Below are 16,006 nucleotides of genomic sequence, written 5' to 3' on the forward strand. Positions count from 1 at the left end.
GGGTGGGCAGGGAGAATGCCAGAGTTATTTGCTTTCACTTTCTGGAGAGATATCTGGGGAGAGTTTAAAGCTGATATAATGCAGAGCTGACAGTTCCAGAAACTGAGCCCAAAGAGCATCTGCACCTTCACCCTAATTGCAGAGTCTCGTTTTAATCTCCGAAGGGAATTTTGTCTCCATGGCCTCTGTACTTCACGGTTTATTTGCTAAGTTCCTTGGTGAGAGAGTGGTTGCTAAGTCACAAATACCCAGCATCTGCCAGTAGATAGGGCCCCACCAGTCAAGTAATAGGGGCTAGTGATTTTCTTTCATCATTGACCTCAGCTGGATTTGAACCAGTGACCTAGGGGTGAAAGATTTCATGTAACAAGAACTGGAGCACTGACAATTACAGCTCAGTTTATTTTCAATCTGAGCTGCATTATGAGCTTTGTGGCATTCACTGAGGCACCTCTTTTGGGCTTCCATGCTATGTTCATTCACCACCTGATAAACACCAAAAGTATCTCTTTGCTGCAGCTTCTTTTTCCTGGTGATCTATATCCCATCACCACTTCTCACTGATGCCTTCTGCTCCTAATCACTCATTTAGGAAGGACAAGGGCTTTTGAAGAGCCTCCCGTAAGTTCAAATCATTCAGTTCAAAGCCAGAAAAGTATTTTCTAGGCACACAACAAAATGAAATCTGCACTGTTTGCAAATCCAGCAGTGGCTCTACTAGCTGCCAAGACTGCCTGATGACCAAGCTGGAAGTGAGCATCCTGCAGTCAGATCATAAATGATAAAGCAGTTGCTAACACATAGGAGAGACTGGATCCCAGCTTGTTCACTGAGCATCGTAGCTATGCAATGAATATCCAGGTTTGAGGAGGACAGAGCCAGCAAGGACAGTCTTTTTGGAACTGACTCGAAAGTCCTATGACCATTAAAGCAATAAAATCACCACCACAGAGAATCAAAAGAAGTCACTTTACCCCACTAATTGCTGCATCCAAAGGCCAGCTCGGGCTTCCAGGTTCTGATAACTAGGATTCCTCGTATACAAAGGCAGAGAAGTTGTATGAGTTGAGTTCTGAACACGTTTTGCTCTTTTCCAGGATTATCAGAACCAAAGTTCAGCAACCCTTCCACCCAACACCAGACGGGAGCGGGACAGGTGTGACTGCACCAGGACATACTATCGGTAAGAAGACTGGCATGAGGGGCAAAAGGACAAGTGGAAATGAGGATGAAGCTTAGCTGAGGGAACAAAGTCTGACAAGCAGATGCTAGGGCAGAGCAAAAGGGAGAAGGTGGTAGGAGGAAAAAAAGCCTAACAGAAATCAAAGTTTCTGTTCTCCACTGCCTTAATTGCATTGCAGAGAAGGGTATCATGGCAGAGAAACTGGCTCAAGGTAGGAGCTTGCCCAAAGTGATTCTGCCTCTACATCCATTTTACTTTCACTCCTTTTCCTCCCTAGAGAGAAGTATCTACTGCTATCCTATCTAAGCTCCAATCTTCACTTTTTGTCTCCTTCTTACTCCAACTTGCCTTTCCCTTCTCCTTCCCTGTTTCTCTTCTTTCCCTTTGCTGGAACTGGTCCATTTCTTTAATACACAGATCAGAGTGAGATACTCTTGATACCTTGCAGCTGAGTTCTTCATTGTTCTAGCCCTGCAGTCAGGTATCCCATGGGCGCATTTCACTGAGAAAACGCATTTGCTGCTAGGGGAGATGGGTTTATCAAGGTGAGCAGAAGATGGAGACTGAAATAAAGCTTCCAAAAATCTAAACGTCTACTAGCTGTTGTGCTTAAAGGCATTGTGCTAGATGTGTGATATCTTTCACTGATATCTCTGTGGTCTGTATGGTGTATACGTTTGCTGTCGCTAGCATGCTGCTACTCAGTAACAACTCAGAGCAGGAAAAAACATGCAGTATTCCAGGGTACTGTGAAATACAGTGGCCAGCTGCGGCCTAAGGCACTGTCTTGGATACTATTGGTTACTGACAATCAGCTGCAGTACAGATTTACTGGAGATTTACTGGAAAGTGCTGGACAGAGCTGCCAGATACAATTCTGTATGTGAACATGTTCAGGGACATAATGGAATTAATGGGCTGTATGCAACAGCATTTCTGGATGCCCTTTTTAACTGGACTTGCTCATGGGATTGGGAAGCACTGACCACACCAGATGGAGTTGGAGGATAATATTTCTTCTTGGAGAAGCACTGCAGTGTCTAGGGAATACACTGGCTGAGCTGAGATAGCGACTGTGAGCATTGCTCCTGGAGCCTCCTATTGCTCTGGGGTGTACAGGAAGTGTGGGTCAGCACTGGACAGTGCTGGCAGGTTCTGCTCCATCCTAGAAAGCTTAAATTGAAGGTATTGATTGCTTTAGTTCAATTTTTTATGGCTTCCGTGACAGGTATGAAAGAACTGGGGTATTCTTCTAATTCCTGGGGCACACTGGGATAAAATAGGCTTGCCTGCTGGATGCATAATTCCACTTGTTCTATACTCTAAAACCTTAGTTTTTTAAGAAGTGATTATTTCTAATCTGGATGAGTTGTCATTTCTGATACACCGGAACTCATGAGAAAACCTGGTCAGCCCTGAGCAGCAGGAGGAGTCTGCTTGTCTACGTTGGTCAGTGCAAAAGGGAGACACCAGATTGTTACTAATCTAGGTTGAAGTAGGTATCACCAACTCACGATTTGTTCTAATCAGGAACTGAATTTATTGGTCTAAACACTGAAACGCTTCTAAACTATGCTAAGAGGAGGTGAATTTCCATTGAGTGGTCTTAGCTGGTCTGGCTAGGAGAGAATATGTGCATTCCTGGTGGATAAATGCTGGGAGGAAATGATCTGTACTAAGCTCTTGTCAAAATAAGGATAGATAGAAAGTCACTAGAGAATGTGGCCTACGCAGACATTGCACTCAATTCCACTGGCATGCACTGGGAAGCCTGTTCTGAACTGGGATATAATGACAAGGCTTAAGTCCTTGATGGAATACACTTGCTTATTGCTATTGACCCTGAACTGGAAGGCTGTGGAGCTGGAGTATAGGAACAGACTGGCAAAGCTGGAATTTAGTGCTATAGGGAGTATTAGACGAGTCCTTCGCTGTGAGGGACTGGGAGTCTGTTTAGTGCCCAGGCTTTCCTGTGAGACTGGTGGCATGTGTAGCTTTCAGCTGGGGGCTCCCTGAGTGCTGTGCTGCTCTCCTCATGGCCCTTTTTCCCTTTTCGTTTTGTCCAGTGCCCAGCACAGCATCCCCTCCCGTCTCCAGTGCCTCCAATGATCCAGTGGGCTCTTACTCCATTAACGGGATCCTGGGGATTCCTCGGTCGAATGGCGAGAAGAGGAAACGTGATGAAGGTAGGGGGAGGGGAGAAGTTCATCCTCCCTTTTATGTTCTTTGTCCCCACGTACAGGCTCCAATTTCAGGCCAAGGTTTGCAGCTGCTTCAGGGGCTAGATCAGTTTTAGCAACAGAGACCAGTTCCCCGCTACTGCCCTGCTGGCTTGAAACGTTCTTCTTCTGAGGCCTTTTCGTGACAGGCTGCGCTCTCTAGACATCTGCTCAGCAGGCAGAGAGCTGTCTCCACTGCTGGAGCTGATCCCAAGTTCATTCACTGCTGGAAACGGCTGGAACTGAACTCCCCAGGTGCCAGCAGGTGCCCAGACTTTGAAATGTGGGCAAACATGGTTTTCCTGACTCACTCACTTTCTAAGAAAAATGCCATCTCAGAGGAGCACCAGCAATGTGGGAGGATCCTTCACTCCCCTTGCAAACAAATTCCTGCCTTATGATATGCCATGAGCTACACCAGTTGATGTGATCAGAAGGGCCCAGTTTTCAATGGGTAGCATCTACCACAGCAGAACTGCCATGCTTGCATCAGTCTGAAAGCAGAACAGGAGGTCTTTGAGCTCTGTGGTCCTAAGGTATTATTTAGGCCTTTCCCCAGTGCCCTAAGAAATTAGGATTAAGGTATCTCCTCTTTCCTACCTGCTCAGAAGGACTCAGGGCACAGTGAAGCTTGGAATAAGACAAAAGCTGGAGCCCCAGGTCCAGATGGACAAGGTCAGGGCAGGTGGGTAAGGTCTTGGTGCTGTTATGGTGGCTTTGTAAATCTTGTATCTTAAATCTTTCTCTTTTATTTGAATACATTCAAAAATTGAGGACAAGGAAGTGAACTTTCCTAAGAGTAGTACCTGGCAGGTTTGTTAGGTTCAGCCCTGCCTTTAATATGTTGCTTTCCACTGCTGCCTGTTGCATGGGGGGACCTCCCAGCAGTAAAGGTGACTGGCTGTGCTGTGTGCTGTAAGCCTGAGGCTGTGGCATAACACCAGGGTTCTCCGTGATACATGGTGTGAAGGAAAGCCCCCCTCCCCCCTCCCCCCCCCAGTAGAGATGCTGCATTTGGGGTTGTGCCAGTCATTTTCTCTGTGTTTTTTTCTCGTGAGGTTCACATCCATAAGTTTTGGATCCAAATAAACCCAATAATCTGAAGAAAAAGGTAATTGTTATGGCCCCTTTCTCCCTAATACAAAAGAAAACTAGAGGCTGGAAGCAAGGACTCAATTCAGCTCCCATTAAAGCAAACAGGAAGATTTTTGCTGATGTCACTGGAAATTGGATCAGGCCCTAGAGGAAGATCCATTTCCCAGCTAGATGGCAGTAGGGCCCAAGTAAGAGAAAAGTATAGCAATGGAAGGTCTAAGTCCATGCCTCGAAGTTGGAGAATGTCATGAATAAGAGTCTGCAAACATTGCAATTCCCTCCAGTACTTCTCATCATTATATATACAGGAAATAGTGACATTTCAAACTGAATGATAAGCTTCTCTAACAGTTGTGCAAACCTCTGGGCAGTATTTGGGGTTTTTGTGAATCAGTTTGCATGCATTCCAACTTGGTGATCACCAGCTCTCACCATGGTGCCTTGCTATCTAATTTGAAAATGAAGTAGCTCAGTCTGACTTCAGTGGCTATTCTTTCCAAATATCAGGAAAGATCAGCCCAGTTCAGATGCAGCCACTCAATCATTTCTAGTCCTAGAACCTGAGCTGTTTGGAGTAGTATAATTAAACAGAGAAACAATCAGACAGACATCTAAGACTGTGACACTTCACAATGATGTACTGACATTAAGAACAGCTCTCTTGTTGTCTGTCCTGATTCATCCCAGCTTTGATTTATGAAGGAAAAGAAATTCTCTGCAAATCCCTGCTGTTGGTCACATACCCCACTAGAAATCAAAAAGGTACCAGACAGTCCTGAAGGTGTTGCTTGCCTTTGGCTCTCAGACTTTCAGGTGGCAGTTGCACGCTGCAGCTGCAATGTCTTTTGATTGCCTTGGAGAACAGCCTTCATCCTGTCATCCCAGATATCTGCCCCAAGGGGATGTCCCATTCCTATTGCAGAGAAAGCTCACAACGGACTCCCTGCCAGCTGCTGAAACTCCCCATCCAAGAGCTGAGTTATCTATGCCTCTGCTTACTTTAAGAAATGTTGAAAGACATCATCACTTTGCAGGGTTGGCTCCCAAGGCTAAAAGGGTCCAAAGGGAGGATGCGCACAGCCCATGACCTGCACTCTTTGCTGGGCAATCTCCCTGTAGCTCTGAGGGCTCTGACTACTCCTAGGTGAGGTGGGAAAATAAGCAGGTAAGGCAAGAAAGCCAGTGCAGGTATTTCTTTCATGCTCACACTGGAATATAAACAACTTCTCAGTACTTCCCAGAGCCACTGAGCACTGTTTTGTTGCAGTTATGTAACTGCAGGGCTTATTTTTGCATTGGAAAGCTCTCCCTTATGGGCTCCCAAAACAAATCTGCTTTCCCAGTGTTTTGGGGGTGGCTCTTCCTTCACTAGAGGAGAGGAAGAAGCACTGCTCTCTCGTTCTTTCTGCTCCGTTGGACCAGCTCTGCTGCAAGGATGATGCTCCAGAAGGAATGTCGTTCAGCAGAGAGGGAGGAAGTACCAAGCTGCTCCTGAACCCCTGATTATGAAAATCTTGTTAGCACTCTCTGTGATGGGGGAACAGGGTGGGAGAAAGACAGAGGAGCCTCTATCTGAGCACGCCCCCTCCCCCAGATCCTCCTTGCTGCAGCTGGTGCAACATCAGACAGTAGCACAGATGATTAAGAAGAGGGGAGATAATTATGTGTCAAGATGATGTAGCAGAACTCCTGAGTTGGACAGAAGGAGCCAGACGGATGCATGAGGTGGGCTCAGAGATGGACGCTGACAGCCAGGTGTGTCCCTCACAGGGAGCTAGAGGGGAGAAGGGAAAACCCAAACTGCTGAATGTGTTGGTTGCAATTGAAAGAGTAGCCTGGGAAGACTATGGTGTTGAGAGAGGGCAAGCAGGAAAGCAGGTCTGAGCACCTGCTAGACAAAATAAGGAACAGTCAGATCACAGAGCTTGTCCTCCACTCATATATGTCTTTCTCAGGTGGGTCCCCAGGCAGCATGGTCAGGGTTTGCCTTGTTAAGAACGTTATTCCTTTTGTTTCAGTTTTCACCCAGTGATTGCAAACCTTTGACTTCACTGCCACATTAGACACAGCAGAGAGCTCGGCTCCCATAATTTTTTGAATAATTTGGCTAAAAAAGCTCACCGCCACTTGTCTAGCTCTGTGTACCGTTTCTTGCAGTCTGTAGGCACAGCCAGTGTTGCTGCAATCTTCCTCTGACCTTCCCTAGCACTTACAGATGCCCTCCCCATCTCCCAGGGGTAGAAGAGGCACTGCAGGGTGTAATGATTTTCCTAAAGCCACTGAGGGCATCCATATCAAGCTGCAGTTGGAAACAGGAATTCTGGCTCTCAACAACCCCAATGTTGTACCATCCTGTGATGGCAGGCCAAGCTGAGTATGGTAGTTCTCAGACTGTGGAGCAGCAATGAGAAGTCCAGAAGGATGAAGGGGGAAAATAACAGGCAAAGATGCCTGTTGTTCCATCACTCCCTCTTTGATAGTTAAAAGGGTGAGAATGGGGTGACCTATAGGCACTAACATAAAATTAGTAGCACTCAGATACTGTAGTCTTGGGCACTGTAGAGCAAGAAAAAGACAAAGAGGAGTGAGGGAAGGATGAATGGACGGATGGATGAACAGATGAGTAGGTAGATAAATACATAAGATGAAAGAAATGTTTCAAAGTGTTTCCTGCATACCATGGCATTTCCAACTGGGTGAAACCTTTGCGATCTTTATGAAACCACCCTTATTAAAGATACCTTTTTCTCTCAATAGCAGGCCACAAACAGACTTCCTTTATAGACCCAAATTCTCATTTGGGATTCTTGTTCCAGTGAGGCTAGTGCTGTAACCATCTCAACATTATTAATCTTGGTTCCTGACAATATCTGTAGCATTTGACAGCATTACTGGCAATAATATCTGCAGTGCCAACAATGGCAGAGATAATATCCCCCAGTATTATCGGCATTAGCAGGGATCATATCTGCAGCTTGTTATTGGTGGGAGCAGACGTAATGTGTCCAGTCTTATTAGTATCAGTAGTAATAAAACCTACAGGCTTGTTAGTATGATCAGTGTTAATATCGGCTGTAGGTTTGTGGGAGAGGAGGGGATGAAGTGATTGTTACTATAAGTGGCAATAATACCCAGGTTGTTTGCAGTAAAGGAATTCCCAGTGGAGATGGGAGAGCGAACCTGAGAAAGCAGAAGTTCCTCCTTTTCTTTCTTCACCTGTCATTTTGATGATTAGGACGATTTGCATTGGAGTGATGTAGGGCTGGGTCAGTGCAAGGGGTCACCACCATTTCTGCAGGCCTGATGGTGTTTTCCAAAGTGTGTTAGCTGTATCGATGCAGGTGATTCACTGCTCTGCTCAGAATGGGGGCTGTGCTGCTGCAGGCCACGGCACCGAGCTGTTCAGAGTAGGGCACCGTGTACTAGCATTAGGAGCATTTGCCCAGTTGGTTGCACAGCTGCAGGATGGGCAGTGCCATTGTAGGCGCTATGTTTCTTTCTGGTGCTGCACTCATTGTTTTCTGACTCTCACCACCACTGCGTCCTGTATTGAGAAGCTTAACTTTTGTTACTGGTGGTTTTCTCTTCCCTCACTCCAAACAGGAGAACTGTCACTGCAGGACAGGGTCTTGCCAGAGTTCAGCTTATGCTCCTTACTACCTGGGCATGACCTCTGTTTTCCTACTGGGAAGGCAGAAATGCCTTCTTCAGCTGGAGAGTGAGGTAGGGAGATCTGCAATAGTCCTAGTCCTGGAAAGCTGGTCTTTTAGATACCGGCCCAGGACACACAGTATCTTGAAGAAAAGGACCACAATTTTGAACTCAATCATTTCAGTGGAAACTAGTGCAGGGAGGAGAGAGGTCTAATGGAGGATTGAGTTGTTGAGCAGATATACAGCAGTTGAGTGTGCCCCTGTAAATCTGATGCCATTTGTGTTGTTCAAAATGGCAACAATTACATCATTTGGGAGACGCACTTGTGACATTTCAGGTGACTTTGTGTCACTGTCAGTGGCATCAACATGTCTTTGCAGCAGCATGACTGTGGTTTTCATGTTGCTCTAACTGTATTGCTGTGGGTTGTGGGTTTGTGACACTAATGATGGGATTAACTGTATCATTGCTTGTTATGTTGCTCCATTACCCTCAGTGCCACTGCACTCCTGAAAGGGGTGGCTGTGAATTGTTTCTGGTGGTATGTCTGTATTGCATGCAGTTAAGGTTGTTTCAATGCGGGAATTGTTGGTATCCCACTGCAGGCTGTACTGTGCTGTCATTGCAATTCATACGGTTGTTACTGCAGTTGATGTAATTTGTTTACTGACAACAGACTGTCATCTGGTTGTGATAGTGAAGGCAATAAGCCTGTGTTACTGCAGTGCTGTGCTGAGTACTGTGTGTTTTCAGGAAGTGTGATTATACTGTTACTCCACATACTGGGGTCATTTCAGGAGAGAAAGCATGCTTATGTTGTCACCTGAGGTATGACTATGCTTTACCAGTGGTATAGTTGTACCAGTGCAGAGAGGTCTAGCTCTTAACTATACTGTGGGGAAATACATTTGTTCTCTTGTACTGTCTGCATACAGTTACAAAGAGTATGAGTGAATCATTCCATCTGATTATATCATGGCATCTGATGTATCTCTTTCTCTGGGTGCAATAGGTATATTTGTGTTCTCCCCATAGTGTTGTATTGTTGAAGACAACAGAGAGGTTTTGGGTCTCTGCAGGTGACACTACAGTATTTCTGTCTGCAGTGTGTCTGCATTGTTTCATGCTGCAATTTCTTGTCACCACAGCTGACGTGTTTGCATTATTCTATACGACTGCTTTATTGCAGGTCAGCAATAGTCTTAATGGCACTGGAGACACATGTAGTTACATTGCCTCAGGTGCTAACCCTACGTTCCAATCTTCAAATAAAATTGTGGGGTGTGCACCCAGCAGCTTATGTCTATGCACAATGAATGAGCAGTTTCTGGAGTGTTTCACACTGATTTTAGCTTCATCCTACTTTCTCTGGGACTGTGTTGTTTCATGCAGTATGGCTGAGTGTCCGGTGGCTATCAGTTTGCAGTGATGGTGTATCACTGCAAATAGCAGTGGTTATGGGGAACCTCCAGGATCGTTGTGTCTATATACCCAAGTGTAGGTAACAGCTCCCCTTTCTAGATAAAGATGTACTGAAGAGGCAGTTTATTCTCAGCAGCCACCCACTTCCTCCTCCTGAGGGTCTTGATGCCTCTCCCAGTCCCCTCTTCACTCTTGCTGGTGAGACTCCTAGGAGAACATAAGAAAGGCACTTGCCACTCATCCAGCACTTCTCTAAGTAAACTGCAGGAGGATGATCAGAAAAGGGAGAGTATTTGTGGGAAAAGAGAGGAGGGGTAGACTGGAGAAAAGAGATGACAATGCATAAGCAGCACAGCACTGTCAGAAATATGGCTTGTTGTACCACAGATCTGGAGGTCTGGCGGTAAGGAAGAAAGACAGTAGCGTGTGTGTGTTTGCGCGTGCAATCCTGGGAGACTAGGGGGTGTGCATTGCTCAGAATGACTTCAGGTAAGGGAGAGTTAAAAGCCTGCATCACAGAAAGCAGTTTGGACAGAACGCTCTGCTTCTAAAGCTTATGTTGCTGCTTAGTTTGGCATGGTTTGGTGCTATCTGAAGACAAATTGGTCTGGCTTCAGCTGTATTTGCGTGTGTCCCTGATTCTGTATTTGTTTATCCAGGAATGCATGCGCATTTGTTTGTTGTATTTCTCTGTGTTAGGATTACTGGTTTCTGGTTGTCTATGCTTGTGTACCGGGGTGAGTCGCAGGTTGGACCCGTATTTTTGTGCATGCCCTCACAGACCTGGAAAATATGTATGTTAATCTGTGTATAGCATCGCCTGGTGGGAGTATGCATATTGTGGATCGTATGGATGTCTGGGCATACATGGCTCAGTATTAGTACTACATATTTCCATGAATACCAGGTATTTGTATTCACCTTTTGAGCATATATGTGGATGTTGTATATTTATATGTATATTCTGTGTGTATGTGTTGTTATATACTTGGAGTACCACTGTATCTTTGTAGTTGCTAGATAACCATGCATAAGTAGCCTGGTAGCACTGTACACTTCTGTATATAGTTTGTACAGATGTGTATTTGTGTTGATGTTATATATCTGTGTGTATGTTCTCTCTCTATATTTTGGTTGTTCTTGCCTGTGTGAAGGTTGTTTATTTATGTAAACAGCTTGTATTTGTGCACATGATTTAATTTTGTATATGTGAACTTAAGGAAATTTTGCTGAGTTCCAGGTTTTCATTTAGAGGTATGTTTCAGTGTTTGTGCATTTTTGTAAATTATTTGTTTATTCAGAAATTACATTTAATTGACATGCACTTGATTAGTTCTTCCTTGTGTCCCAGTTCGCACTTCTGTATCTTTAAATATTATTTGCTATGTTTTGTGAGTCTTACTTATGTGTACAGCGCTTGCTTATCTGTGTGTGTGTGTGTGTCACGAATGTGTGTTTGATTGCTTATTTGTGGGTATTTAGTCTGTGGTTAGATCTTTTTCCTTCCACATTTTTGACAGTGACTCATTTCTGGTAGGGGCTCTTGCAGCATATGCGTCAGCAGGAGTCAGGCAGCTACAGTTTCTCCCAGCATCTCTGCCGGCATTGCCAGGTGTCCACCTGACACTGTTACAGGCATCAAGCTGACATGGCACTGAGGCACAATGGGGATCAAGGTGACATGCTGATGACCCAGTCCGATTTACCTGAGCAAGGAGGACAGGGGAACCTCCAGCAAGAATCAGCTTAACATGGCAAAGGAGAACAGGAGCAGTACCGCAAAGAAGAGCTCAGGCAGCTCAATGGGCATGCACGGAGGCTGTAGGAGCCAGGTAGCTAGCAGTATGGGACATGTTGTGTCTCCATGAGGAGATCAGTTGCATCCTGGTGTCAAGGATTGGGCAATCTGGTAGCAGTGGCTGCGTGCATCACAGTGATGGAGAGCAGGGCTAACACAGTGATGACATCAGGTGATGGACACGTCCCATGATGGTGGCCATGGACCATAGGGAGTGTGTGGGCAGAGGCACTATTCCCAGCTGCTGGAAAAACAAAGAACCTAACGGGCAGTAAAACAAAAACAAAGGAGACTTGGAAGCACCTGACAGCCCTAATTCATCACAGCCCAAGATTTTTTTTTCCCCCTCATGTTCCCATTATATTTGTTTGTAAAAGTGGAAATCAATTTTGAAGGTAATTTTCTGGAAAGAATGGAAGGGAGGTGGGAGGGCCGGATAAGGCAGAGATGGCAAGAGGAAAAAAAAAATTTAGGCCAGGCACAGCCCAGGGGCAGCTCTTGGCAAGGTGAAAGAAAATTGCATATTCAATCTCCATCCATGAATCTCCCTTGCTGCTGCCCGCCTCCTGCTCGAAAACAATGAAGGCTTTCTCCCCTACGCTGCACAACGCCTGAGTATCAGCGCTCACTTTAACTTCAGGGTCATTAATTCACCTGATTATTGCAGGAGAGGAGAGGGTTGCAGAGGCATCCGTTCTAAAGAGCCCTCCCTTAGCTCGTCCTTTGATTAGTTTAGGGTGGGGGGAGTTGAGATAATGCGTTGTCTTGGACTCAGTTTAAAATGGGAGGGGTAGGAGGAGGTAGAGGTAGAAAGGGAAAGATGTGGCCCCCGTTGTTGTGGAAAGGAGGGTCGGAAAGCAGCCATTCTCCTATCCCTCTGCTGTGGTGTTATTGCAAATTAAAAGTAGCATGTTCGACTCCGCAGCTATCTTTCGGGGAGGGGAGGGGCACGGGTGTATGTCGGCATGGGGATGGGGGGGATCTTATCATTGCTTCTTCAGCAGCCCAGCGTAGTGTCACCCTGTGAGGTGACATTTGAATTTACAATTCCGCTGAGAAAAGCCATTAATTCACAAATTAACATTTCTCCCTCTCTCTCTCTCTAGCTCTCTCTCTCTTTCTCTCTCTCTCTCTCTCTCTCTATTTCACATGGATGTGCAAGCAATTGAAAAGACAAAGGAAATAGCCTTAAGGAAGAGACTTTACTGCTACTCTGTCTGTGCAGAGATTGCTACTACTGCTTCTAGATAGATAAACCAATTACCTGAGCTGCTCTGTTCATGGCAGCCTGCTATTACCTCCTTTTGTGGAGCTGACTCCATTGCTGGATTACGCTGTGTGTATCTCATTAATGTAAACCAGCGAGATACTGGGCACTATCCCTGACCCTTCCTGCCAGAGCCCATTGCGCTGCAGTGGAAGAGGGGACTGGGAGAGGCATCAAGAGCAGAGGTGATGGCAGGCACCATGTACTTGCTAATGCATAAGGAACCAGGCCACATAGAGAAGCAGCCAGGAGATCTGCACTGAGCTTAGGGGAGATGGCAGCTTCTATTTTCCAGAGGATACTGTATGGAAGTTAACCCTGATCTCTGCTATGTCTTGATAAGTACTGGCAGTGCTGGGCAAGAGGCCTCATGTACTGGCACAAGATATTGTCAGCCCCTTGCAGCTCCATTCTCAGTGTTACCCTCATTTTCCTCCGGCTGTACTGGTGCAGAAAAGTGTCTGGCAGAGGTGTGAGTACCAAAGCTACATATACAGAGACGCAGTTGTGGCTGAATGCACCCAGAAGTGAATACTGACTCATAGAGGTACACAACAAACCTCAGAATAAGTAAAAATAAGCACCCCACTTGATGAACAGGGAGGAATGGATTTCTTCTTAGTGCAACCCCATCAAAAGCCAGTGAAAGATACCTATGGCATTCTTGTAAAAGACAAACATTGGAAAGTATTTGCACACAACCTCCAGTCCCTTTCTCATGCCATTTTGTCGCTCTCACCCATGTGCACCTGCCGCACTCTTTCTCACTTCCTTATTTCTGCTACGAATGCTTGTACAGCACATGTACAATATATGCACAGACACACGCATGCCGGCACCCAGTCACACACCGACACCACCCCAGGCACGTGCCTGTGCACACTGACACCCATACGCACATGACTTCTCCCCCCTGCTCTGGTATCGTGGTTCCTTTCAGTGGCTCCAAGCCTGCCTACTAGGGTACACACCAGCAGGCAGCTTTCTAAGCACCTTCTGGTGCTCTTTGCAGGCGACCTTGTAGGACTATGCCGGGTTCCCCCTGCCCTTTATTCTCCTGGTCACACACCTGTTTGTGTTTGAGGAGGAGTTGTCCTAGCAGTGTGGTTTACATAAAGACTTGCATGTTAGTCATTGCTCACTAAACATTTGATCTGTGTAATACTGGACAGAAATCTTTGCCAACAGTTATTTCATCCCATAACAGTCTGATAGGCCCTGTTCAAGCCACTCTCCTACCTATCATTAAAGGCAGAAACTTGGGACAGCGTGAAGGAGGCTCACCAGGCAAAAGGAAAATGGGACAGGACTGCTGTTTCTGGAAGCCTGGTCTCCATGTGCCCAGCGCATGGAGTATGTTTCCTTCTTTGGCATTGCCTTGGCTCTTTAAATCTTCCTAAAAACTTATCCTCTTAACAAGAGCATCTGCCTCTCTGACATCCCCTGTGCCCCACACCATGAGCAGCACGTGGCTGGGAAGCAGCATCCCAAGCAGGCACTGGAAGACGGATCACAATCAGCGGAGGAATCGGCAGGCAGTGCCAGTAATTCAAACCATCCTGACCGTTCAGTGAACCCGAACCTGCTGACCTTGACAGCACTAGACAACAGCGGCCTCAGGAATCCCAACCTTTACAGAGGCATCAGCTGAGGATGGCTCGTGCTCTCTCCCTTTTTCTCTCTTTCTCTCTCTCTCTTTCCATTCACATCCCAGCAGCTCTGGGGCCCAACAGTCAATCCCCAGTGCACAGATTAGCTCCTAATTTGGCCATCTCTGCACTCCTGAGTCTACAGCAATGTAACATTAAGCATCACTTGCTGCTCATAGATGGAAATCATCCCTATAGGGGCAGGTCTTCTTGTGCTAAACAAAAACACCAAGCACCTTGTTCTCAGTCAAGGCTGGAGAGAGACCCCTCCTCCTCCCCAAATGGGGACTGCAGTTATTTGAAAGAAAAGCAGGAGCTCTTTGCTTCCTTAAGTGATGGTATCAGATCCTCTAGCCTTGTTTCACCGGATCCTGGGGGGAAGCAACAAGATCTCACCTACCGATTAGGTCGTGAGAATCCTGGCTGGATAGATAAAGGGCAAGGAGGCGACTGGAGCGGAGGGGAGAGAGGGAGAAAAATAGTGTGATTAATTTTGCCACAGGAACTTGCATTAAAGAAAAATGCAGTTTGTGAACGTTTCAAGACCCTCTCAGGGAATGCTGGATTTCCTCCAGCTTCTTCTATGGCTGCCAAGCAAGGCCTGAAACAAACAGCATTTTGTGTTTGCCTGGAAGGCTAGGCTAGGTTAGGCTTTAAGACCTTGCACATGGAGGACAGCTCTGATAATAGTAGATTGCCTGGTAGAAGAAGTTATAGATACCCATCTATTTAGACATAAGCAGACATGTCTGTCTTCTCTTTTTCTCTGTTCATAATTCTTTGAAGGTGATTTTCCCATGCACCAGTCAGGTAACATAAAGGGCACTTTAAATAGGTGTTAAAGGCAATTCATGACTATTTTACAGCCCTTTACAATGTCAGAGTTTTGTCAAGGGGCCTAAGAATAAGGCCTAGGTCCATATTTCTCCTCTGCTTTTTCTTTATCCAGACATCCTACCTGCTTACATCCCATCAGGCGCTAGGTACCAAGTCCTCTTCCCACCCAGGTCAGCAACCACAGGAAACACACAGGATCAGAGTGGCTGAAGGGGAGCTGGGTCACAGATATCACTGTCTCCTTTTGGATGTGGAGTAGATCAAGGTTGCTTTCTCACTGGCCTTGCCTTTGCTGAAAGCGCAGAGGTGTTGTTCTGCTTCTAAGCAAGGGGGTCTGTATTGGGACAGGCTTAGTGGCGTTTGATTAAACCTTAATGAGCTGGATACTGTCGTCCGTCAAGTCTTGGGGGCCTTCTAGCATTCTCATCAATGCTTTGGAAAAGGCTGTTTTAAAGGACAGATGCATTTCCATGCCTGGTTTCCCAAAGCAGTTGTTGTTTTTCGCTTTGCCTTTTGGCATCTAGTGTGGGATGAGGTAGGCCTTGAACACAATAATTGACTTTGTAAGCAGACCAGAACAATCCTAGAGTTTGGGAGAACCTAGTTAAATCCCAGTGAATAAAAAGTGACTAGCTAAGCCTCAAATATACTTATGGCTCTTCTCTGCAGTTTTTGGAACTGATAGCTACTGATGATGTTTGCTGCTGACCTCTAACAGTTCCAAACCTACCTATCTCAGACATACAGCACAGATAGGTTGTATCAGCAGAGGATCTTTCATATATCAGTAAGGGACTTTGTATGAGTTCATGCAGAAAGATTCCTAATTGCTTTACTAACAATTTACAGTTATTATAGGAACCAGAATTCAGAAAAAGAGTT

At 45.9% G+C, this 16,006-nt stretch overlaps 1 protein-coding gene and 1 long non-coding RNA gene across 9 annotated transcripts in view; one reads left to right on the plus strand and one right to left on the minus strand.

The window, feature by feature from the left end:
* Positions 1-16,006, plus strand: part of PAX2 (paired box 2) — an 89,847-nt gene that overhangs the window by 34,148 nt on the left and 39,693 nt on the right. For all 8 annotated transcript variants that reach the window (XM_068950290.1, XM_068950291.1, XM_068950286.1 and 5 more), the window contains exons 4-5: positions 1,098-1,183; positions 3,250-3,369. In XM_068950290.1, the coding sequence (XP_068806391.1) occupies positions 1,098-1,183; positions 3,250-3,369 (206 nt within the window). The remainder of the gene's footprint in view (positions 1-1,097; positions 1,184-3,249; positions 3,370-16,006) is intronic.
* The window catches only part of LOC138067816 (uncharacterized), a 192,815-nt gene that overhangs the window by 23,245 nt on the left and 153,564 nt on the right, over positions 1-16,006 (minus strand). The window lies entirely within an intron of this gene.

The sequence above is a fragment of the Struthio camelus genome, chromosome 7, assembly GCF_040807025.1.
Source record: "Struthio camelus isolate bStrCam1 chromosome 7, bStrCam1.hap1, whole genome shotgun sequence".
Classification (NCBI taxonomy): domain Eukaryota; kingdom Metazoa; phylum Chordata; class Aves; order Struthioniformes; family Struthionidae; genus Struthio; species Struthio camelus.